Source organism: Cetorhinus maximus, chromosome 12, assembly GCF_964194155.1.
Source record: "Cetorhinus maximus chromosome 12, sCetMax3.hap1.1, whole genome shotgun sequence".
In the NCBI taxonomy this organism is placed as follows: Eukaryota; Metazoa; Chordata; class Chondrichthyes; order Lamniformes; family Cetorhinidae; genus Cetorhinus; species Cetorhinus maximus.
The window spans coordinates 80,142,418-80,166,488 of NC_135890.1; the positions used below are offsets into that span (position 1 = coordinate 80,142,418).

Consider the following 24,071-nt stretch of genomic DNA (forward strand, 5'->3'; position numbering starts at 1 on the left):
GCACCGCATCACTTTTAGGGGGCTCACGGGCAGGTCTCTACCTACCAGATCAGCCATATGTGGGCGGCTTTTCAATGGCTGTAGGGCTAGGGCTTGCTTGAGGAAGGGGGGGAAGTGGCCTCAGGCAAGGAAGAGGCTGCAGGACGAGGGCTGTGCTGGGGATGGAAGGTATCCCAGGGTGTGTGTGGTGGCACATGTTGATCTGTGCAAGTGGCCTCAAGATGGTGAGGGCTGAGGAGGCCAGGTGGACGTGTGAGGTATGTGTGTAAGAATGGGTGGTGATGTCCCTTGTGCTGGCAGTGAGTGAGATGCCAGCGGATGTGTAATGGGCTTGAGTGTGAGAGTTTAGAGTGTTAAGATGGTTGCTATACCTTGGCTGCACGGATGAGATCATTCATCCTCTATCTGCATTGGATGGCCAACCTCTTCTGTGCAGCATTGGCACTGATCACCACTGCCATCGCCTGAGTGGTAATGTAGCTGCCTCTCCTGCAGCCAGAGCGGGGGTAGAGGATATCACAGTGGGCCTCCACAGCATCCAAAAGGTGCTCTAGGCCTGCATCTTCTTGCCTTTTGGGGCCATGTCACCTTTGCTGCAGTCCTGGGCTGGAAGCATTGAGTGCGGCTGTACTTTAAATGTGGTACCTGGCGTGATGAAACAGCGAGGTGATGGCGTGGCGGGCGAATGAGAGCCCACCTGCCATGGAAACGACATGTTTCCCAGGAATGCATAAGTAATGCGGTGGGTTTGGGACGATACGGCGTGAAAAGCTGCTGGTCATTTTTCCCGCCCACTACTGTACTTAGTGCAAATTTGAGATGATTCCAGCCATTGTCTTTGGCCCTTGTCACAAACTCCATTCCGTAGCAACCGACTCCATCCGCATCCGCCCCCGTCCCCCACCACACCCGGATCGCTGTGTTAGGCTGAACCCGGCTGTTTGCAACTTTGACATCCAATTTGACCCTGAGCTGAGCTTTCAACCTCATTCGCTCAGTCCCGTCCAGAAGACAGGAAGGCAAAAATGTATCTACGTCAGCCTGGCTACTGTATAAAATTACTATTTTATTTTAAGAATGGACAAAGGCTTTATCCTGACATGCCTGACTATCCATGACTCAAACCAGAGGAATTTCTAGCCTTCAGAAATCCAGCAGGGACATTGTTAACTTTGAAAAGGCACTAATGCCTCCAATGACTGCAGAAAATTAGATTCCAAAGAAATGCACCAACATTCTTTACATTTCTAAGACAGAGTTCTCACCAACGGAGACGGTGTGTCTGCAAGGACAAAAGAGACCCTGACTCCTATATTAAACCTCTCAAGATTCCAGACCTGGAAAAATGCATCCTTTGTGCAAAACCCAGGAGAAAAAGTGGGCGGTATGTGACATGACTTCCCCCAAGCTGCTAGAACCTGTAATATTGCCATGTGGAACTGAACCCAGGCAGTCTACCGTTTTACCACCTAACAGATAGCAGCAGAAAGAGCTCTGTCCAGGTACATTGCCTGGCCCTCATCTACACTGTGTGCAACTGGAACATTGGAACTCCTGTATCTGTGCTTATAAGATTCATTCATCTCTCCATGCCTTCTTCCATCAGGGAAGTCATTGCTTCTGGGAAGACGGATCATCCTGCAAAAGTTTCAGCCTGCTAACCTCTGAAGGAATACACTATTGGAGTTTTGATTCTGGACCCTGGACACACTTGAAACCATAACTCTTATATTCAATGTGGTCTTTCCCTGTACCCCTTTCTTTTCCTTATCCCTCTTTTATTGTATGAGTGCAAAAAAGGGCAGATGTTGCGAAACCCCTTCCCGCATTTTGTGTGTGTGTAAAATAAACCAATCCTCTTATTTTACCTTATCTCTAGTTGGCTGTGCGGTTATTAATAGAGGATTGGATTACTCCAAACTGAAGGGTTGGGGAAACTACGCCACCACTTATAAAAGGGGGAGATCATAAATTAAAAACACCTTACTGTTTACGGACGGGTAGTGAGAGGAGAAATCAAGGCTGCTTAAGTTAGTCCCCCACCTGTACGTAACATCTCCATCACCAAGACCATCAATTTCTGCGTTTGTTATGTGGCCCATCTCTTGCCTCTGCCTTACCTCATCTGTTGTTGAAAGTCTCAGCCATCCTTTGCTACTTCTAGACCTCAATGCTGTCCTGGTCGGCCTCCCACTTTGCAAAACCTGAAGTCATCCAAAACTGTTCAGTTTGTAACCCAGCTGTCAAAGATATCTGTTTGCCCATTACGCCTGTGTTTGCTGACCTACATTGGGTCCCAGTCAGGAAACACCTTCATTTTAAAATTCTCAAACTTGTTTTCAAATCCTTCCATGGCCTCAATCTTTCCCTATTTCTGCAACCTCATCCAGCCCTACAATCCTCTGCACTTCTCCAATTCTGTGCATCCTTGATTTTAATTGCTCCAACATTGGCAGTTGTGTCTTCAGCTATCTAGGCCTTGATCTCTAGAATTCTCCCCTGAACCTCTCCATCCCTCTACCTCTCTTTCCTCCTTTAAGACACTCCTTAAAACCTGCCTTTTTAACCAAATCTTCTCCACCGATGCTGCCAGACCTGCTGAGTTTTTCCAGGTAATTCTGTGTTTGTTTTATAATATCACCTTATGTGGTTTTGTGTCGAATTTTGAAAGTATCTTGGGATTGTTTGCTATGTTAAAGGTGCTATATAAATGCAAGTTTGTTGTTATTGCCTGTGTCATCGGGGCCTATCTTTGGAGAGACTAATTGTTACAACACAACAGTTAACTGAACTAGGCCCGAATGTGATTTCATAATTTTTGAGAAGATATTAGTTTTTTTAAAAGCACGTATTTGATGGTGGACATACGAACATACGAATTAGGAGCAAGAGTAGGCCATTCGGCCCCTTGAACCTGCTCCACCACTCAAAAGATCAAGGCTGATCTGATTGTGGCCACATTCCGCCTACCCCGAGAACCTTTAACTTGCTTGTTAGTCAAGAATCTATTTACCTCTGCCTTGAAAATACTCAATAACCCTGCATGTACCGCTCTTTGGGGGAGAGAGTTCCAAAGATTCATGACCCTCTGAGAGAAAAAATTTCTTCTCATCTCTGTCTTAGATGGGAGACCCTTACTTTTAAACTGTGTCCTCCTAGTTCTAGTGTCTCCCACAGAGGAAAAGATCCATTCAGCATCTAGCCTGTCAAGCCCCCTCAGGATTTTAGATGTTTCAATAAGATCATACGAACATATGAACTATTGGATGAGAGTGAGCGCCGCAAGAGAGCTCCCTGAAGGCAGACAGCTGCCTCAGGGAGCTGCAGACCTTCAAATAATGAAGTAAAGGCGTAAAAAGCTGCAAATAAATGTCCATGCATCACAATCAAGCACCTGAAAGCGTACCTCATAAAACTGCTGTCCGCAGATATTTATTTATATTTTACTTCCTATTGGAGTTTTCATCCCGCGCTTGGACGAGGTTTGATGAATGCAAAGGCCGCCTGGTGATTTGCCCGGGCCACGATAAAATCGTAGACAATTGGGCCATTAATGGGCTTAATTGCCCTCTTAATTGTTGGCCACTCGTCCATTCAAGCCTGCTCCACCATTCAATAAGATCATGTTCTAAACTCCAATGGACACAGGCCCAGCCTGTCCAACTTTTCCTCATAAGAAAACTCCCCCATCCCAGGTATCAGTCGAGCAAACCTTCCCTGAACTGCTTCTAACATATTTATATCCTTTCTTAAATAAGGAGCAACTTTATTTAGCTCTTAGCCAGGCGAAGGGAATTAATGCTTATGGCAATAAGGACTAACAAAAACTTCTTTGACCCAAAATAGAAGCTTTTCTTTCAATGTGAATTCATTGTACGAATTTGGGAAAGGTGAAACTCATCTGGAAAAGAATCTATCTTGTGTAAATTATCCCTGGAAGTTTCCAAACAAACTGATACTTTAAATGGGTTTCTGGTCTTTCACACTTATTATCTATGTTTATTGCAGAGCAGAGTGTATACAGCGAGGGGTTTCCCCATCACAGGCCCATGGGCTGGGCTCTAACCTTGTTACCGAGGTACGGGTGTACAACTGGTTTGCGAACCGAAGGAAGGAGGAGGCTTTTCGGCACAAGTTGGCAATGGATGCATATGGCGCTCAACAACCCCACACAGTAACCCCTGTGACACCCCATAATAACTCACCCATGCAGCCAAGTGCCTTGTCACCCAGTAAATTACACGGTAAGGTTCAATCTATTCACTAGTTTTGATTTTATAGCGTAATGGAACAGTGTTTAAGGTACCCAATGTGGGATATTCAATTTAAATAAGACAGGGCACATTGGACCTCAAATTAATTTGACTGTGAGTTAAAAGTCAAAGGTCACATTTTTCAGGCAAATACCTGATACCTTAGTCACTATGTTGCCCTGTATGATTTATTTTTTAAAATTATTCATTCGTGGAATGTGCGTACCACTGGCTAGGCCAGTATTTGTTGTCCAACCCTAATTGCTCAGAGGGCAGTTATGAGTCAAGCACATTGCTGTGGCTCTGGAGTCACATATAGGCCAGACATTAGTGTACCAGATGAGTTTTTATGACAATCAACAATGTTTTCATGGTCATCATCAGATCTTTAATTCCAGATTTTGATTGAATTTAAATTTCATATCTGCCATGGTGGGATTTGAGCACTGTCGGACCTGCTGAGTTTTTCCAGCATTTTCTGTTTTTGCCCCGGAGTATTACCTTGGGCCTCTGGAATACGAGTCCAGTGACAATACCACTATGCCACTGCTTCCCCAAAATGAATATCAAATTCCCAAAAAATAGTCTTGCAGGATAATGAGCATCAAACCCATTCAGGTTATCTACCAGCGGTGTTCCATTAACAGCGTTTTGAAGCATTTTAAAAGGGTACAGTTTACTTGATCCTTTGAAACTGTTTGAAACTATTGTCATGTGCAAATGACAACATTTTTCACATGCGGCTCCGAATTGATCCACCTCACAGTTGAAATTCCTCCGTGCACTATTTTCAGTGTTTGCATCAAGTTCTTGTGTGATAAATCTAAGGTAATTAACCAGTTTAAATCAAGTGGATTTAAAGCTGGACAGTGACTTCATTAAAAGCAGTGCACACAGGAGTTCCATGGCAATATGTTGGCCAGTGTGCTAAAATGTTGCGCAGTGGAATTTAAGACCACAGGAAAGAAACTGCAGAACATTGCTGTCCATATATACAAAGTTATAAGTTTTGAGTCACAGCCACCACACATCAGGGGCAGAATTTTACATTCGGCATGCGGGGGCGGGTCCGACACGCCAGAACGTAAAATGACGCATGATGACACCGGCCGTTCAAATAATGAAATAAAGGTGTAAAAAGCTGCAAAAAAATGTCCATGCATCACAATCAAGCACCTGAAAGCGTACCTCCTAAAAATGCTGTCCCCAGATATTTATTTATATTTTATTTCCTATCGGAGATTTCATCCCACCCTTGGATGAGGTTTGATGAAAATGCAAAGGCCGCCTGGCTGATTTGCCCAGACCACGAAAAATCGCAGACAGTTGGGCTGTTAATGGGTTTAATTGCCCTCATAATTGTCGGTGGGTGCGCTTCTGACTTTTAGACGCATCTGCTGAGCGAAATATTATGCTAGTGTGTGATGACGTCGGGATGCTTGCCCGGTGTCATCTTGCGTGATTTCATGCCCGATCGGGTTGGGCACGTGCCCACCCGCAAGGTGTAAAGTCCTGCCCCACATGTCGTGGTGGTGGTGACTTCCTGCCCACAGTGGGTGTCACCATTTTTCATCAATTGTCAGTTAGTTTTTCCCACCTGTCATGATTGATGTGGAGGGCTTTCATGTTTCTTTTGACAGCATCCTTGAATCGGAACTTTGAAGGCCTTGCTGGTCTCGTGGCATGGGCTATCCCCCCATGTAACGTATCCTTGGGGATGTGGCCATCTTCCATACTGTGCATTTGCCCAATCCAGCAAACCCTTCTTTGCTTAATTAGCACTAGCATGTTTACCCTAGAAAGGATTGCTTCATTGGTGACTTGTCTTTCCCTGTGACACCAAGAATGCATTTTAGACATCGCTGAAAATAATTGCGCTTTTGTTCTTAGTAGGTGTAAGTTGTTCAGACTTCGCTGCCATACAGCAATGCCAATACAGACCTTATAGATAAGCATCTTGGTCCCGTGAGTCAGTTTGTTGTTACTCCATGCCCGTTTTGATAGTTGTCCAAAGTTGGTGTCTGCTTTTCCAATGTGTGTGCTGAGTACTTTGTCAAGAGACAGGTTGTCAGTCCGAGGTAGAACTTGCTGACTGCTTCTAGTGGTGTGTTGTTGAGTCTAATCACAAGTGGAGACACAACATCCTGACCAATAACTACAGTTTTCTTGACACTTAAATTCTAAATCATCCTGTACTACCTTAGCAAAGTTAGAAATCAGGATGGTGAGGGAGAACATGACACAGGAATGGAATGGACGACCCATGAGCCTTTGGAGGTGGTATTCCGACTGGGAAACTATTGCGGCATCATCAGCATACAGAACATAACCGGAAGAACAATGAGGCTTCAGAGCAGACTGGTTCACAGAAGACATGATCTTATCCCAATGATCAGGATAGGCTGCACTTTTGTCTTTTTTTTCAGTCTTGATAGGTTGGGGAGTTTCCCATCTGATAGTGTGTGGCGGTACATTCCTTCCACGTCGACAGGGAAAGCATAGGTCAGCAGGACAGGGAAAAAGATGGAAAACAGAGTAGGGGCTAAGATGCCGCCCTGTTTCACCCCATTCTTTATCTCAAAACTTTGAGAGGTGGAACCATTGATCTGAATGGTGCTGTGCATGTTGCATGGAAGGACCATATGAGACTGCAAAGCTTGAGAGGACAGCTGATTTTCTCTAGTTTCTGGTCGAAAACCATCCTGCTCACAGTGTCAAACGCTTTTGTGCCATCCACAACAGCAAGGTAGAGTGGTGTTTGCTGTTCTCTCTTGACGCTGACATAGGGATAAGATCATGTCTACAGTGAACCAGTCTGCTCTGAAGCCACATTGTTCTTCCGGTTATATTCTGTTGGCTAGTCGATGGAGTCTCACTATGACTGGCTGTGACTGTGTGTCAGTGGTTTGCCACAGGGTGATGCTATGTATCAAGTGCAGCTGCATGATCCACTGCTGCTGGCTAGCTTACTGTGATGGTGGAGCAGGTGTGTAAGTCTCTCCTGCCAGTATATAGCCTCTGCATCACCAAGTGCCTCCTTATGGCAACTTACAGCAATTAGACACCGTAGGCTGAACTGCAGGGGACCTTGGAGCAAGCCTGGCCTTCAGAACTGGCATATGGACGTTTCCTGGCATCCATTAACCAGGTCCCAGCTATGGGTCAAATAGTATCCACTGCCTTGTGGGTTTTGCTCAGGAGAATCAAAGGCACTGGAATGGGGTCCGATAGGTGGCTGGTGCCCCTTTAAGCTGCTACCTCCTGGCAACTGCTGCAATGGAGTTGGCTCTAGACGTAGAGGTTCCTGTCCTTCCTCTGGATTCAGTCTATAAGGTTGAGAGGGAGATGCATATATAGGGCAAGTCTGTGTCTCCAAATCCTGTATGAGCCATCCAGACAAGAGACAAATGGAGGGGTTTATCCAGGTACAATTTAGAAAATAGAAAGGCGTGCAATCATGAATTCCGAACATCTCAAGGCGCCTTACAGCCAACGGAGTACTTTTGAAGCACATTCAGTCTTGTATGTAAAACAGCAGCCAGTTTATACATAGGAAGGTCCTTCAAACAGCAATGAGATCATAGGCAGGTAATTGACTTTTTTAGTGATGCTTAGTTGTGGGATAAATATTGGTCATGACTCTGGGGTGAACTCCCCTGCTTTTCTACAAAATAGCACCGTGCCATTTACCTGACATAGCAGACATGGTTTTGGTTTAACATCTCCCCCCAAAGTGAAGGTACAGCCTTATGGCCTCAAAGGGACACATTCAAGCTGTAATTCAGTAGCAGAATAATGGATCATGCCTTAGATTGTGTATCGTTCCATTTGAGTATTGCTGAAATAAAGAGACATGTCCAAGCTTTTCATCTTACACTGATCAGGACACTCGCAAGAACACCAATAGAAGGGGAAAACAACAATTGTTCTGCAAGACAGAAAGGTTAGACATGTCTCTTTTTTCAGCAATACTCAAGTTCTGTACCACCAAACGACTAATTGTTACATTTATTATAGAACAATATATCTGTGAACGAACCATGAGATAGATTAGTGGAATGAAAATAAAATGCAGCAGACATAACCTTGTTTGAATGCCCATCAAACCAAGGGTATTGTTTGTTTTTAAAGTTGTGGCAGATGAAAAGAAAACCAAAACCCTTTGGTATCAGACTGTAGAAATTCAGCCCTCAGAAGTGCGACTTGGCAGCTCATCCGCTTTGTGATATAAGTAACTCTTATTACTTCATGGGGCCTGTCATCCATTACCAGCTCTTCAGTGCTGACAGGCTGTTGTGCACTGATTTGACAACCAATTAGTAACAATCATGCTTTTAAAGTCTTTTATCAATTATTTAACAGCTGTGCCCAATGAACACTAAAGGTTTGAAGTAGGTCAATAAGTGATGGGTGGACAACTTTATAGCAATCATAGTGCTCAAAGTTTTGGCGACAGAATGGGCTAGATCAGCTATAGACCGTATTTGTTGTTGGCCTACATTTCCCACCCTTTTCCAGGCGGGTAAGAATGAGATGTTTGGCACAGAGCCATTTCCACTGGCTCTCTAACTGCTTCCAGGATTTCCCGCAGGAATGGGAGCAGTGTGTGAAGATTCTGACTCTATGTTAATGACAAAAATACATCATCCAATATTTCTCACCATTAATGCCTTGAACTGCCTTCCCTTTGGGTGATGTTGAAAAATGGATGATATCGGAGTAGCCCACATTATACGTCTGTCCTGATTGTGAAGTAATGTAAAATAGAGAATTGGTCCAATGTTGTCTTTTTTACACTATTGTTCAAAGTCAAAAATACCCACGCCGCCCTAACTTCTAGCTTTTCTCAGGCATTGGTGTATGACTTAGAACTTAAAACATGGGTTTGTGGCCTGGCATCCTCAACCCAGGAGAGTTACTGCCTCAAGGCTCTGGTCCATTGAACGTTTCTGATCTGCTAAACTCCTGGCTTGTAACTGGTCCCTTGCTGATTCTGTGGAGCAAAATTCGGTCTCCTGTGGCTAAGCTGCCAAAAGCTACATTTTGGGAGATCAGCAGGCGCTTTGTGAATCGGGGACTAAGGAACAGGTTGAGATAAAGAGGAAGCAAATGGCGATGGGGAGGAATAGGAGGGGGAAAAGCACCGCGAGTTCTGCGTTCTGGTAAGGGCTGGACTGGCACAGACTTAAGGGGCAGGATTTTTCCAATCCCGTGTAGCAGGCTGGGAGGCGGAGTGACTGGAAAAATAGCAGGAAGCCATGTCGGGACAGCCTCCTGAAGTAGTCCCACCGCTGGGGGGAAGTTTCCCAGCAGCGGGACAGGATGTTCATTGGCAGACTGCTGAACATAAGCGGGCAGTCAATTGAAATAATTAAAGGCCCTATTAAGAGCAGTTTTTCCAGCCTGCTGGCATTTAGCTAATAATGCCCCCTCCCCACACCAGCCCAACTTCCCTGCTTGGGGAGGCCGCCACTTTCAAGGAGAGGCTGACTGTGGACCCATCGAGGCTAGAGGCTCCATGTGCCAAAGAGGGGGCCACGGGTAAGGAAACCTCCCTCCCCAACCACCGTGGCCCTAATGTGCCTCCAGAGGGGCTTCCATGCTCAGCTCCTCAAATGGTAAATGTTTTACTTACCTCGCCGAGGGCTCCTCCATGACGAGGCACCTTCTCGACCCCGACCTGCCTCAGCAGTGGCCACCTCTCAGTGTGACTGCTGAGGCCTCAGAGCTGCCGGCCCTCTGATTGGACAGGCAGCACCTACATTCCACCCACCCTCCATCACTTGATGCTGAGCTCAGAGGCGCCCAATTATCAGACTGCCCCCAGTAAAATTGCTAAACTGGTCCAACTGCTGGTCGCTCCTTGGGGGTCCTAGTGTTTGTGGTAAAATTTAGCCCATGTTTCTATCAGTACACTGGACAGTGTTAGGACCTCAATCTCTAGATCTAGCTATGCCCTCTGGTCAAGAAGACCAGCTGCCATTTCCTGATGGTAAAATCATGGGCGCACAACAGCATCGGTTCCTGGAACTGGGGTTTGGCTAGCACCTCTGCATCTATTTGGACTGACTGACTGCTGGAGTGGTCATTCTGGGTGGTGAGGAGACCACAGCCTCATTTAAATCCAACAGGTAAACTGCAGGGAGCCAAAATTTGACCAGTGCAGGTGCCAGCAAGGTGAGTAGTGGGGAGTTGTTCTGGATTGCACAAGGTGGCAGTCTTGGGGGTGACACCTTTGTGGGCTTCTTCGACACCAATGCCAGTGGAACTGGTCATAGGCTCTGAGCAGTTCTGGCTTAAAATGCCAGTTTGGAAGCAAAACCAGATGGTGCTCTTTGCTGCTTGGGTACTGCCACATGGCTGTTTTAACACTGGGTGGTTGAGACTTGTGCTGAGTCAGGTGACCCATGAGTACATGCAGATTGGGGTCCTACCACTCAGATCACCAGTGTCTCAGAAACATCACTTCATATACAATGAATTAGTCAGACCTGCTGTTACCATTGTCATGCGGGTAAATATGGAAGCAGTTTTGTGAACAGTAAGGTCCCACAAACAGAAGCTGGGCAGAATGAGCAGCTAGACCTGTATGGATGTTGTTTGAGGGAAAATGTTGGCTGAAACACCTCCCTGCTCTTTGTTGAGTAGTGCCCAGAGATTTGGAACAGCACCTGAACCACTGAAGATGCATTGCATGGAGTGTCAGCTTAGTTATGAGCCTAAGTTCTGGAGTGGGCTTCTAACTCAGGAGGTGGGACTGTCACCAACTGAGCTAAACTGGCACTCAGAATGGCTTCTAAAATCCACTCCTAGGTTAAGCTATCACTTGGTTCTACAAGGTTCTAATTAATAGGCATACTGATTGTTACACAAAAGAAAATCAGGTTCCTTATTTTACCAACTCCCATTATGCAACTTTTCAACCAGTGTTTCTCACGGGCATTTAAAAATATTTGGTTCTGAATCAGGCTGAGGACCTACAGCAGACCAGAGTGAACCAATGAAGATTAGAGATGGAGTATTGCTGAAAAAAGAGACATTTTGTCAAAGCTTTTTATCTTGCACTCATCAGGACAATTCTCAAGAATACCGATGAAAGGGAAAACAACAAATTTATACTGTATTAGAAGAGAGTACTGTTTGGTTGGCAAGTGGACTCTGATTGGTAGAGGTGTTGCAGTGGCGAATGCACCATGGCAATGCTTTTACCAATCAGAGTCCGCTTGCCAACCAATCAGCACTCTCTTCTCATACACTATAAATTTGTTGTTTTCCCTTACATTTGGTATTCTTGCAAATTGTCCTGATGAGTGCAAGACAAATATCTTTGACAAAATGTCTCTTTTTTCAACAATACTCAAATTCTGTACTACCAAACAATTAGATGGAGTATTTGTCGGTCGTATTTGTTTCTCTGCTCTTTCTCTTTTGAAACCAGTAGCAGATAATACTCAACAATCCATTGAATTCATAAGCCGCTGTTCTTCCCTCCCATCATGTGCCCTCTTCTTCCTTGTGCTAAATTAACTTTGTAATTTTTGTAAGCTTACATTAAACGGAAAGTAGATTTTCGCCACTTCCTGTCTCTAGTGCACGGCTTCTGTCCATCCATTATTGGCCCCGTTATCAACTCCTTGTAATAATCCTATCTCATTGTCTGCACGCCAGCTAGAGATCTTAGCATTCAATGTAGAATAATGGCACACCTGATTACATATTAACCCAACATTTTCCAGGCAAATCTCTGTAGAATTTGTATCAGCTCTTTGTGATTAATCATACATCCAATATTTGCATAATGCAATGGGCCATTTTCATATGTAAAAACAGCTGCTCTATCAATGGTTCAGATACATCACATTATGACCTAAGAGAGCAGTAAATACATCCAAAGGAACTGCTGCTCTATCAAAGAGTGACAAGAGAACGTTTTGTTGGAGCAGCTGGGAGAAAGCAGGAGAGTGGCACGAAGTGAATTGCTCATTTGGAGAGTCGGTACAGACACAATGGGCCAAATGGACTCCTTCAGTGCTGTAACAATTACGTTATGTGAAATCATGGCTTATTTATGTGAACTGTACTTTGGACACTCAATCCTATGTACTTAAGCAACTAAAGCCTACTCTATATATAACTGATAGCCTTTTTGCTAGACATTTTTTAACCTGTCTTCTATCTAATAAGACACAATAGGAACATAAATTCCATCCATGTCAACACAATCACCAATTTGCTCTCTATTCAGTTCCAAATCTCCAGTTACCCACTGCCAAGTCTCTTCCAGTCCAGCCGCCATCCCAAATAACTGAAATAAATTGTGAGCTCCTGAACAATTTGAAAGATGCTGAGAGCCCTCCATTAGCTTTTAACCCTGGCTTTCTTACAATAAAAGTTTTCACTTAATGCAATGGCCTTGGAAACTCCCTTTGAGCCCAGTTGTAGTGCGTTTGGATTTCATTCCTTTTTCCTGTTATCTTGCCTCCTCTTTTGAAAGCATTTCCTGGCTCATGCCTGGGTCACCCGCTGATACTTTGCATCAATGGCCATGACCATGTTAGCTTTGACCATTGATACCCAACAGGAGGACAGCAGAGTCAAGTTCAATGCTGCTGTCCACAGAGATGCACTCTCAGTAAGGGTTTGCTGGATTCTCATTGTGGAGTGGAAACCTTAAATGGCTTTCCTCTCCATAGCCTAGAGATACTGAGGCCAATTGTAGAACCCCAACTGCTTCTCTCAGAGCTCGGCTAAAAGTACAGACTGGGAATTAAATTAACTTTTCTGCTCTGTATGGCTCAGAATGTCCTGAAACAGCATATCCCGCTAAAATTTATACTGATCTTAGTTTAGCAATGCTGAAATTTCCTGAGAAATTTTCTGATTAGCATACACCACAATGTAAAAACCTCTGTATAACAACTGAAGGCTACAGAAAGAGCTAACTGATGTCATATTCTGTCTTGAAGTTTCTCTTTATGTATGAAAGTTAAAGTCTCAAAGCCATTAAGCCATCATTTATGTACATTAGGCACAGAGGCCTGGGAATGAATTGGTATTGCACCATTTTACAGGCCTAAAATGGGAACCCAACTGTGCAACATGGCAGGCTACATGCATGCACGCACGCGCGCGCACACACACACACACACACACTTTGTGTTGTAAGTGCACCAGCTGCCATATTGGTAAGGGCTAAATTATAAGCATCCAAAGGTCACACCTGAAACAGGCATTAGGCCCTTTGCATATGCAAATTGGGACCCTATACCATTCAATTTCACCCCCAGATTATTTAAGAAAATGTAGTGGTAGAAATGTTTCAATGTTTTATTGCAAATCATTCTGACGCCATTGCGATGTATTCAAAGGCATAGAAACACACTAAAGTGAAACACTTTAGATTTCAGTCGGGAGACTGAAAATTATGAAATAATAAAACCATAATTACACAGTGTGATAAAATGTACTTATGGAAATGTCTTATGCTTATTGAGTGGCGATAACCTTATTGCTTGAGGTCTAGGGATTAAGATAATATTCTTCCAAATGCCATCAATGATAGCTGAAAACATTTAACAAATATCTCCCCCAACACCTCTAATACAGTTCCCAGAATGCCATAGTCTGAGTGTGTGCATTGTGGAGAAAACCACCAGCATGCAACAGTTGGAATTTTTGGAAAAATGTGAAGTAAAAGTTGAAGCTTTGGGAAAGGCGTAAACACTAATTATGATTTTCTTCCCTCCCCAATATTTCAAAACAAGGTGAATCCCAAACTCTTGTGTTCTTTTTTAAATTCTTTCACTGGATGTGGACTTCGCTGGCTAGGCCAGCGTATATTGCCAATCCCTAATTGCCCTTGAGAAGGTGGTGATGAGCCAACTTCTTGAACCATTGCAGTCCATTTGTTGTAGGAATGGCCACAGTTCTGTTAGGAAGGAGTTCCAGGATTTTGACCCAGCGACAGTGAAGGAACAGCGATATAGTTCCAAGTCAGGATGGCGTGGTCCTCCAATTCTGGCCTCTTGTGCATTCCCAATTTACTTTGTCCCAGCATTGGCAGTTTTCTGTTCAGACGTCTAGGTCCTAAGCTATTGAATTCTCTCCCTAAACCTCTCCACCTCTCTACCCCTCTCTCCTCCATTACATCCTTGACCAAGCTTTGGGTCAGCTGTGCTGATGTCTCCTTCTTTGGCACTGTGTTGAATTTTTGTCTGTTAACAGTCCTGTAAAGCACCCTGGGATATTTCATTACATTAAAGGTGCTATGTAAATGCAAGGTTGTTGTTGTTTGGAACATTTTTGACATCTACATGTCAATAAGTATATATCTCCAGGAAATAAACTTCTGCCAAGCTTTTGAAACCAAAAGAAAGAAGACTACAGTAACAATGCTAGCCTGGCTGGAGTTTGACTCTGAGATGTAATGAGAACTCTTCATTATGCCGGAAACAGCTATGAAAACAATTGACTCAAGCACTTCTTACCTAGGGAATAGCTTTATGTGCAACACTATAAACAAGGTCTACAGGTTCATCGATTTATTTGTGGTTTCTTTGCTGTCAAAAGCATTTACCTTTTAGAAATAATTCTTGAGCTCCACTTTTACTCAGTTGAATTAGCCAGCGAGTATTGGAGCCGAAGAGACCGGGAAAGTTCCAGTTTTGATTCCTGATCGATAGTGAGTTAACTGATCAGTACAGAAGCAAAAATACTGCAGATGCTGGAAATCTGAAATTAAAATGGAAACTGCTGGAAATACACAGCAAGTCAGGCAGGATCTGTGGAGACAGGAAGAAAATTAATGCTCCTAGTTGAAGACTTTTCATTAGAACTGGAAATATAACAGGCTTTTACCAAATACAGGGTCAGCGAAAGCGTGGGGGGAGGGGAGGAAAGGAACAAAAGGGAAGGCCTGTGATAGGGCAGAAGGCAGGAGATTTTAAATATCAAAAGGGATGACGGCACAAGGCAAAAGTGGATGATAATGGGACAAGTAAAGAAGGAAGAGGCGGGTCTCAAGGAGGTGTAAATGGTAAAATCAGAACCATTACCACTAGCTGCTGTCTAAAAATCAGGGCAATGGTTATGATTTGAAATTGTTGAACTTAATGTTGAGTACAGGAGGCTTCCAATTGCCTAGTTGAAGGTGAGTTTACATTGAGCTTTATTGTAAGGGTGTAGGAGGCTGAGGACAGAGGTCAGAATGGGAGTGGGGCAGAGGATAAAAACCAACAGGTGACCAGATGCTCAGAGTCATGTTTGTGGACTGAAATGGGGTGTTCCCCAAAGTCATTGCCCAATCTGCATTTTGTTCCCCCAGTGTAATACTTCTAACTTTTTCCCGTTCTGATGAATGGTCATTAGCCTGAAACATTAGCTGGCCTCAATAATTGGGTTTCTCTCTTCTTGGCATGGAGGGAGGTGAATTGTCCTGACTGTTGGCCAGTGACCCTTACTGGAAGTGCATGTGCCGTGGATTTGTGCGGTGAGGAAGGAGGGGCGAGTGGATCAGGTTTGATTCTGAAATCTCCCCTTCCCACTCCCTGTGGTAAAATGAGCTGCTGATGCTGTGTAAAGGGGAAACGTCTACTCCCCCTGTCAGCATCCTGACAGAATCAGATATAATGCTACACTCTTCCTGCTATTGGGTTTCCCATCAGACAAGTTAGCTTCGGATTATTCCCTTTCTGTCTAGATTTGCATGTAAAGAATGGTCACCTGGGCACATTCCAGGACAGGGGAGCGCTGCTCATCTGGACTCGCACTCCAGCAGGAGTCAAAGCCTTCAGGAGAGGAGGAAGACATGGGAGGATATCTGGCAGAAAGAGGGAGAAACACCGTCATCTGTCAATTGTAATTTAATTTCCTATTGTGCACCCAATTTAATTTTACAAAGTGATCCAAAAACACACCCAATCTGCATTCGGTGCCCTCAGTGCACCACAGCTAACTTCTTCCGGTTCTGATGAACACAACAAGGCTGACACTATAGCAAAGCATTTGCTCAGCAGCTGTGAATGGTTTCATGAGCAGCAATTATCTCATCAAGTTACATCAAGTCTACAGCATAGAAACAGGCCATTCAGCTCAACTAATCTATACTATCGTTTATGTTTCACACAAGCCCCCTGCTACCTTTCCTTATCACCCTATTAGCATATCGATCTATTCCTTTCTCTCTCATGTACTTATCTAACTTCCCCTTAAATGCTTCCATGTTATTTAGTTCAGCTACTCCTTCAACACTTGTCAAATTCTTACTACTCTTTTGGGTTTCTGCTGAATTTTCCAATTGGATTTATTTGTGATTATCTTATATTGATAACCTTTAGTTTGGACTCCCCCGTAAGCAGAAGTTTTTTTTTCTACATCAACACTGTCATGGTCTCTTACGGTCTGCTGCCACTTTATATGTTGAGGGTCTTGATGTAGACCTCAGAGAATCTGTCTCTATGCTATCTATGCTAAGCAAGATATTGAGATTGACGAGGATTCTGGTCGAACACAATTACGTGAAGTTTATTACTGGCAACAACTATATACAGCTCTGCACAGGCCTTGATCTAGCCTGTGTCCTAACAGTTACATAGGCGATTCCTTGACTATATAAGGTACTCATAAGGTACTCAAAGTCTTACTGACACAGAGGGCAGAATCATCCTAGATTTGCACTAAGTGCAGTAGTGGGCGGGTAAAATGATGTTTTACCCGCCGGCCACGATGGTGGATTTTCACGCCATATCATCCCAAACCCGCTGCATTACTTACGCATTCCCGGGAAACACACAGTTTCCACGGTGGGTGGGCTCTCATTCGTCCGCCACGCCATCACCTCGCCACTTCATCAATCCTGGCGCCATATTGAAAGTCCAGCTGCGCGCACACATCTCAGTGCTTCCAACCCTCGACTACTGCAGGGAAGATGAACACAAAAGGCACAAAGACTGCAGCTCCCAGGTTTAATGACGCGTCACTGGAATGCTATTTGGGCGCTGTGGAGGCCTACCATGATGTCCTCTACCTCCACTCTGTATGCAGGACGGGCAGCAGCATCACCCATCTAGTATGGCAGGTGGTGGCAGTGGTGGTCAGTACCAATGCTGCACAGAAGAGGTTGGCCATCCAATGTAGATAGTGGATGAATGACCTCGTCCATGCAGCCAGGGTATGGCAACCATCTCAGCACTCTAAACTCACACACTCAAACCCATTACACAATTACTGGCATCTCACTCACTGCCAGCTCAAGAGACAACACCACCCATTCCCACACACATACCCTCCCTTCTCCATCTGGCCTCACCTCCTCTGGAGACCGCCTCCTCAGCACTCACCATCTTGAGGTCACTTGCACAGATCAACATGTGCCCCACCCCCCCCCAACACACTGGGATACCCTCCCTGCCCAGTACAGCTCTCGTCCTGCAGCCACTTCCTGAGGCCACTTCTCCCCCTTCCCCAAGTAAGTCCTAGCCCTGCAGCCATTGAAAAGACACCCACATATGACTGATCTGCTAGGTAGAGACCTGCTGTGAGGCCCCCTAAAAGTGACGTGGTGCTGTCTGTGAAGCCTGGCGCTGATGACTGTGAGTGCTGCCCGAAGCAAGGTAGGCAAACAAACCTTGAAGTCCCAAGTGAAGTGCATGTCGCTTATGTGCTGTTGTGAACCGTGTCGACATGTTTTCCCACCGACATGACGGATGATCCAGCAGTATGGGATGAATCCAGCAGGCTGGCCTTATAATGATATGCTGACGTATTACAATGAGGTTCCCAACATCCGATGGCAGGAAACACAGCCTGCTAATGGTGGGCTGTGCAGGACAATCGCAAACTGGTTTCACGCCATCGTGAAACCGATTGCGCCATATTGTCCGCCCGCGCCGCTGAACACGTCCAACGCCGGTGGGCATGGAAAATCCCGGCCTGGGTCACAGACAGTAGTGAACATGTACGGTAGAGATCACAGGCAATAATGAACACCTGACATGGAGGCTGCACCTTTTATCCTCCAGCCTTACATGCGGTGATGCCAAGGTGATGTCACTGTGCAGCTTCTTAAAGGTACATGTCGTTGTCTGCATTGACATGCATACGATATCACAGCAAACACAAAAGCCAACCTTTATTTTTCTGACCAAACAGCCAGTTTAGGTGATGCATCAAGACGGTGGCAGCATAAAGTAAGATAGAAAGGGAAATCGTGGAAAGATCAGTGCCTGGCAGAAATGGTGAGGAGGCAAGATAGAAGTATTACCTGGAAGCAAGACTAAAACAGGCTAAAGGACATAGACAAAAAGAACAAAGAAAAGGGAACTGTAAAAGAGTGCAGTGGTACATAAAATTAACATTAAATAGGAAAGTGAGCTCTCTTCTCTATTTCTATTTTGTTTCGGATTTCCAGCATCCGCAGTATTTTGCTTTTAATCAAACTTGGGACCTTCCCAAGTTGCCTGATTGCACAGGATTGGAAACTTCAGGGGAAATTTTAACAGAACTCATTAGGCAGGAATCTCGCAAGTTATGGGGACTTCAATAGCGAGTAAAACTGCGAGATGTATAAAACCAGCATTGTACCCAATGTTTTCAAATGGATAGGTTAGGTCAAAATTGCTCCTTTTAATTCTTGGTCATCAGGGGGAGAAGTGGCCTCAGGAAGAGGCTGCAGGACGAGAGCTGTACTGGGCAGGGAGGGTATCCCAGTGTGTGTGTGTGTGGGGGAGGGGGGGGCACATGTTGATCTGTGCAAGTGTCCTCAAGATGGTGAGTGCTGAGGAGGCAGTCTCCAGAGGAGATGAGACCAGATGGAGAAGTGAGGGTATGTGTGTGAGAATGGGTGGTGTTGTCTCTTGAGCTGGCAGTGAGTGAGATGCCAGTAATTGTGTAATGGGTTTGAGTGTGTGAGTTTAGAGTGCTGAGATGGTTGCCATACCCTGGCTGCATGGACGAGGTCATTCATCCACTATCTACATTGGATGGCCAACCTCTTCTGTGCAGCATTGGTGATTCTATTCTCTGTATTGTCGAGGCAATACTGCTTCTACATGCTATGCATGGAAATGCCAACATTCACACTGCACAATAGAATGCTGACATTGCTCAGAATCTCTGTGTTCTGGGAACTTTGTTCAAATGTCATCCAGATAATTAAAAGCCTATTAATCCACCTTTCATCATTCCTATAATCGCCCTTTCGGAGACCTACACCAATGCTGAGGCATTATATAATTCAGTCCTGTGAGGTGGTGTCACTGAGCATCTTTGTTCATTCTCATTACAATACTGTGTGTTTCTGCCTGGTTTTGGCCTGCTTGTAATTTGACAAATTCCAAGTTGCTTTTCTAACCCGCTCGAAATGAATCATGTCAGCCGGTGTAGACACGATGGGCCGAATGGCCTCCTTCTGCACCATAACAATTCTGTGAAGCAATTGTATCGATTTATTTCATATTGGCGGAAAATGTGTGGCTGCTCGAAATTGTGGAATGGTTCATATATGAATCCAGGTACAACGGCTGATTAATCAGCTTCGGAACTGGAAAGCTGAATTTTTTTCTAATTGTTAAGGTCTGTTGTACAGTGATACCAAATTCAAAGGCCCATCCTTATTGCTCACATCATTAGAGACTGCTCATCTTTACTGACTCAACCTGTGTTGGGAGATAAAAAATGTATTCAGTATGTGGGCTGCTTTAAATTTACTGAGTATTTAATCAGGAAACCGAGTATTGCAATGTTGGACATTGGCCTGTCATCTCTGGGACTGGTTCAAGATAAAGGTCTCTTCTGCCTACTAGCTATAGGAAGCATGTGTGAAATGTACTCGTGCAGCCTGAATCCAATTGCTAGGGTGTAGAGTGCCTACAGTACAAAATTGGCACTATCATTCAGAGGGACCTAAGGATGGTTGCCATGGGTATAAATACGTCACTGTTACAGAAGGTGCTCTACTGAGGAAGCGGCTGAGGCAGGGTAGCAGGGACATTACTTTCCATAGGTGCCCGAATTGAGCAATTTATGTAACAGTACAATGTGATACATGTTATTAAAAATATTAAAATCTACAGGCAAAGCCACCCTGATGACCAAGAATTAAAAGGAGCAATTTTGACCTAACCTATCCATAAAAAACATTGGGTACAATGCTGGTTTTATACATCTCGCAGTTTTACTCTCTATTGAAGTCCCCATAACTTGCGAGATTCCTGCCTAATGAGTTCTGTTAAAATTTCCCCTGAAGTTTCCAATCCTGTGCAATCAGGCAACTTGGGAAGGTCCCAAGTTTGATTAAAAGCAAAATACTGCGGATGCTGGAAATCCGAAACAAAAACAAAAATAGCTGGAAAAACTCAGCAGGTCTGACAGTATCTGCGGAGAGGAATACAGTTAAGTTTGATTGCTGTTCTGTAATGAACAGCAGATTTCAGTTTGAATAGTGACAGAAGCACTAAAACTGCTTGTGGCAAAGAGAAAATCTTCCCAGAGTTCTTGCTGCTGGGAGGAGATACTCAAACCAAAAAAAAAGATAAAAACACATTTCAGAAGGGAATTGGAAAAATACTTGAAGGGGGAATATAATGCAGCTATAGGAAAGAACAAAGGAAGGGAACTAGGTGGATCGATCTACCAAATAGCCATCACAGGTTTAATGGGCTGAATGGTCTCTTTCTGTGCTGTATTTATGACTGCTCTCCAGCAAGCCCCTGAATTGAAGATTGAAGAAGCTGGAGGGAGCTTCTTGGAGCAAAGGAGATTGAGGGGAGATTTAGTAGAGGTGTGCAAAGTTACGACAGGTTTAGATAAGGTCGACAAAGAAAAGCTGTGCCCATTAGCTCGTGGTACAAGATCTAGGGGACACAGATTTAAAGTTTTTGGCAAGAGATGTAGGGGGCATGTGTGGAAGAACAGATATTGACCTGGGACTTGCTGCCTAAAAGGGTGGTGGAGGCAGAGACAATTAATGATTTCATAAGGCAATTGGATGGGTACTTGAAGGAAATAAACTTACAGGGCTATGGGGAGAGAGTTGGGGAATGAGACTGACAGGACTGCTTTACAGAAAACCAGCATAGATGCAATGGACCGAATGGTATGGCTCTGTAAGGTGCACTGTACAAACATTGGCTGAGAACTGGATGGGGCTCAACTCTGATGTTAGACAGCAGTTGGCACTCCACCTCCAAACTCAGCTATTAATAATGGGATAACGTGTGTCTCCAGTGCCCGTGGAACTATTACCAGAAGAAGTCAGCATCTTTCAGGAGTAGAGACAAAGGGAGAAAATTAGAAGAGAAAACATGTAGAAAAAACAATGAGGGGTGGAGAAAATACTTACTGACCCCAAACCACTCAATTCCCTATGTGATTAGTGGTGGTTTTTTATAATTCATTTAGTTTTTGGGCGGCTCTTGACTGGGAAAGAAATGTTGTGGAAAAGTCACAGTAACACATCAAAATTTAGAAACAAATAGTCAATAAGCAGCACAAAATTATAAGTGCTGACCAATGTAACCAGACCTAATTCTTTGTGAAAGTAAAGAAAAAAGCGAACTGAAGAAACATCAGACCTTACAGAAGAAAATAAAACAGCTTACAGCACCAGCCGTTTTCTGTCACAGTCTCACTCCCTAGTGTAAAACCTTAGTTTTGATAAGGTAAACCAAGAATGTTCCTACAAACTAGAAAACATAAACTGAATTTAGTGAAATATACTTGTGAGAAAATATTGTGAGAAAATATCTTTACAAAAAGGCAGATACATCTTTGTAATTAGCTTCCAAAATATATTATATATGTATGTACACAGAGTGCAGTTGGGAAACTAGAGAGGGAACTGGCGGACAAAATTGCCATTATTTGTCCAAGACTTTTTTCATGTTTTCTTCTTAGCATTCTTCCCACCATCCCCCACACTGTCCCAGCAGTATGTCATTGAAATCACAGCCAGAGGTAAAGGCATGGGTAGTTACATTCATTATGAAGTGCTGTGACTGGGACTAGAAAAATGCCCAGACAATGAATAGTGTTACTATTATGAGAAATGGAGGTTATTTTTTAAAAAAATTTTGGGGAATATTGTGTTATTCTGTGAAGAAGGCTGTGTGTGTTTGATTTAATTAAGCTGGGCAGAGACAGTTTGTCTGGGGGGTTTAAAACATGAAAAGGATAGAGGTGTTAGGTTTGAGGCACAAGTAAATAGGTTGGATCTAAAGTTAGCATTTTTAAATAAGTTGAGAGCTTGTTTGAATATTAAAGGGAAGTCAGAGGTGAAAAGAAACATCTTGCAGGAGTTTCATAGATAGTTGGAAGAGGGGATATTTTATTCTATTGACCTGAAAGCAAAGACAAAATAGAGACATGAAGGGTTTTATATTTGGAAAGATTTGAGTGTGAGAACAATGCAGCCTGAGATGAAAGGGGAATAAAGGTATTTTAGAGTTACCGTAGAGAACTTAGGGTAGCTATAGCTGGAGTAGCTGTTGAATTGGGGCTGGAGCTGCAGTTGAGCTGCAGCTGTGAGATGTAGCAGCTGGAGCTATTAGCTAGAGCTCTGGGCTGGGAGAGTATGCAGTTTGAATCAGCCACCCTGTCCAAGCCTGAAAAGTTTTGGGCTGCAACAAGCAGTTTTGTTCTGAAGTTTGGATTTCCACAGCAGAGTAGGGGAGAGTTAAGAGGTCATGTGGTATGCCTCTATTAAAGCTACAGTCTGCCTTGGATAATGTTACTGGGTTTTTATAGCTACACATCTATAAGGAAGCATTGCCTGGAGGGTGTTAACTTATGGGTCTGATCAAGTAGAGAATTTTTGGGGGGGAATGTGTTGTAAGACTAACCTTAATTGTTAATATTGTATGCTTAAGTTTTCTTGTATTCTTGTTAATATAACTTTTACTTTTTAATTTTTAAAATCCCAGAAGTGTTACTGGACTTCTTGCTGCTGAGATCAGTAAAACTTCTTTTCATTTTCAGAATACAAAAAAAAAGGTTATGGCCCATAAGATAAATTTCCATCTGGGATTTGGTTTGCGCAGCAATTAACATTGACTACAGTCATTACACTATTAATGGGTATAGTGCAGTATTTTGTTCTTTAAGAGAAGATACCTTAGAGCTTCTTCCAACCAATTTTTTGCTCTTCTGACTAAATTAGGGAGGGTTCAGGGTGGGTCAGATTATACATGCTTTGCTGGAGGAGCAAGCTTGCTGAACCCATGTCCTTTTCTTGTTTTACACTTTCTTATATAATCTAACTTTGGACTCCTGCCCAGTCCATTTTCTCTCCTCTGTTCTTGAAGATGGCTGACTCAAGTTGCCGTATGATCCTGTGGCTGCCATCAGCCCTCTGGCACATCATCATGTGACCATTCTTGATATGTAAACCTAAATGCCGAATGGCAGAAGGCTGATCTACTGTGGGGATCCTCACAGCCAGAGTCCCCCATCTCTTCCTCATCCAATGCTTACAGGTACACACTTGCAGCAGGAACATTGAACAGTAATTTAAGAGTGGGCACCTATCCTGGCTGATATTTTGTCCCTCTGTGATCCAGAGGCATTGAAGCTAACTGTAGTGCCCTTACTGCCATGGAAATGGAAACCTTTCTCTTTTTAAAAATAACTATTAGCAGTAATTTTACTTTACACCTTCAAAGTTATGGGGCGTAGGTAAAAGAGCTGGAAGTTGCTGGCGCCAGCACAGTATCCTATTTAAGCATTTACTTACACGTTTTAATTCTGCTCGATAAACCCTTGTACTTAATTCTGAGTCCCATTCAATCATCTCTTCGGTTCCTCAAGTCTGTACAAGCCATTCCC

At 43.9% G+C, this 24,071-nt stretch overlaps 1 protein-coding gene across 1 annotated transcript in view; it reads left to right on the forward strand.

Moving 5' to 3' along the window:
- LOC144687630 (hepatocyte nuclear factor 1-alpha-like) overlaps positions 1 to 24,071 on the forward strand; it is a 225,990-nt gene that overhangs the window by 85,013 nt on the left and 116,906 nt on the right. The window contains exon 4 of the mRNA XM_078554000.1: positions 4,009 to 4,244. Coding sequence (XP_078410126.1) covers positions 4,009 to 4,244 — 236 coding nt within the window. The remainder of the gene's footprint in view (positions 1 to 4,008; positions 4,245 to 24,071) is intronic.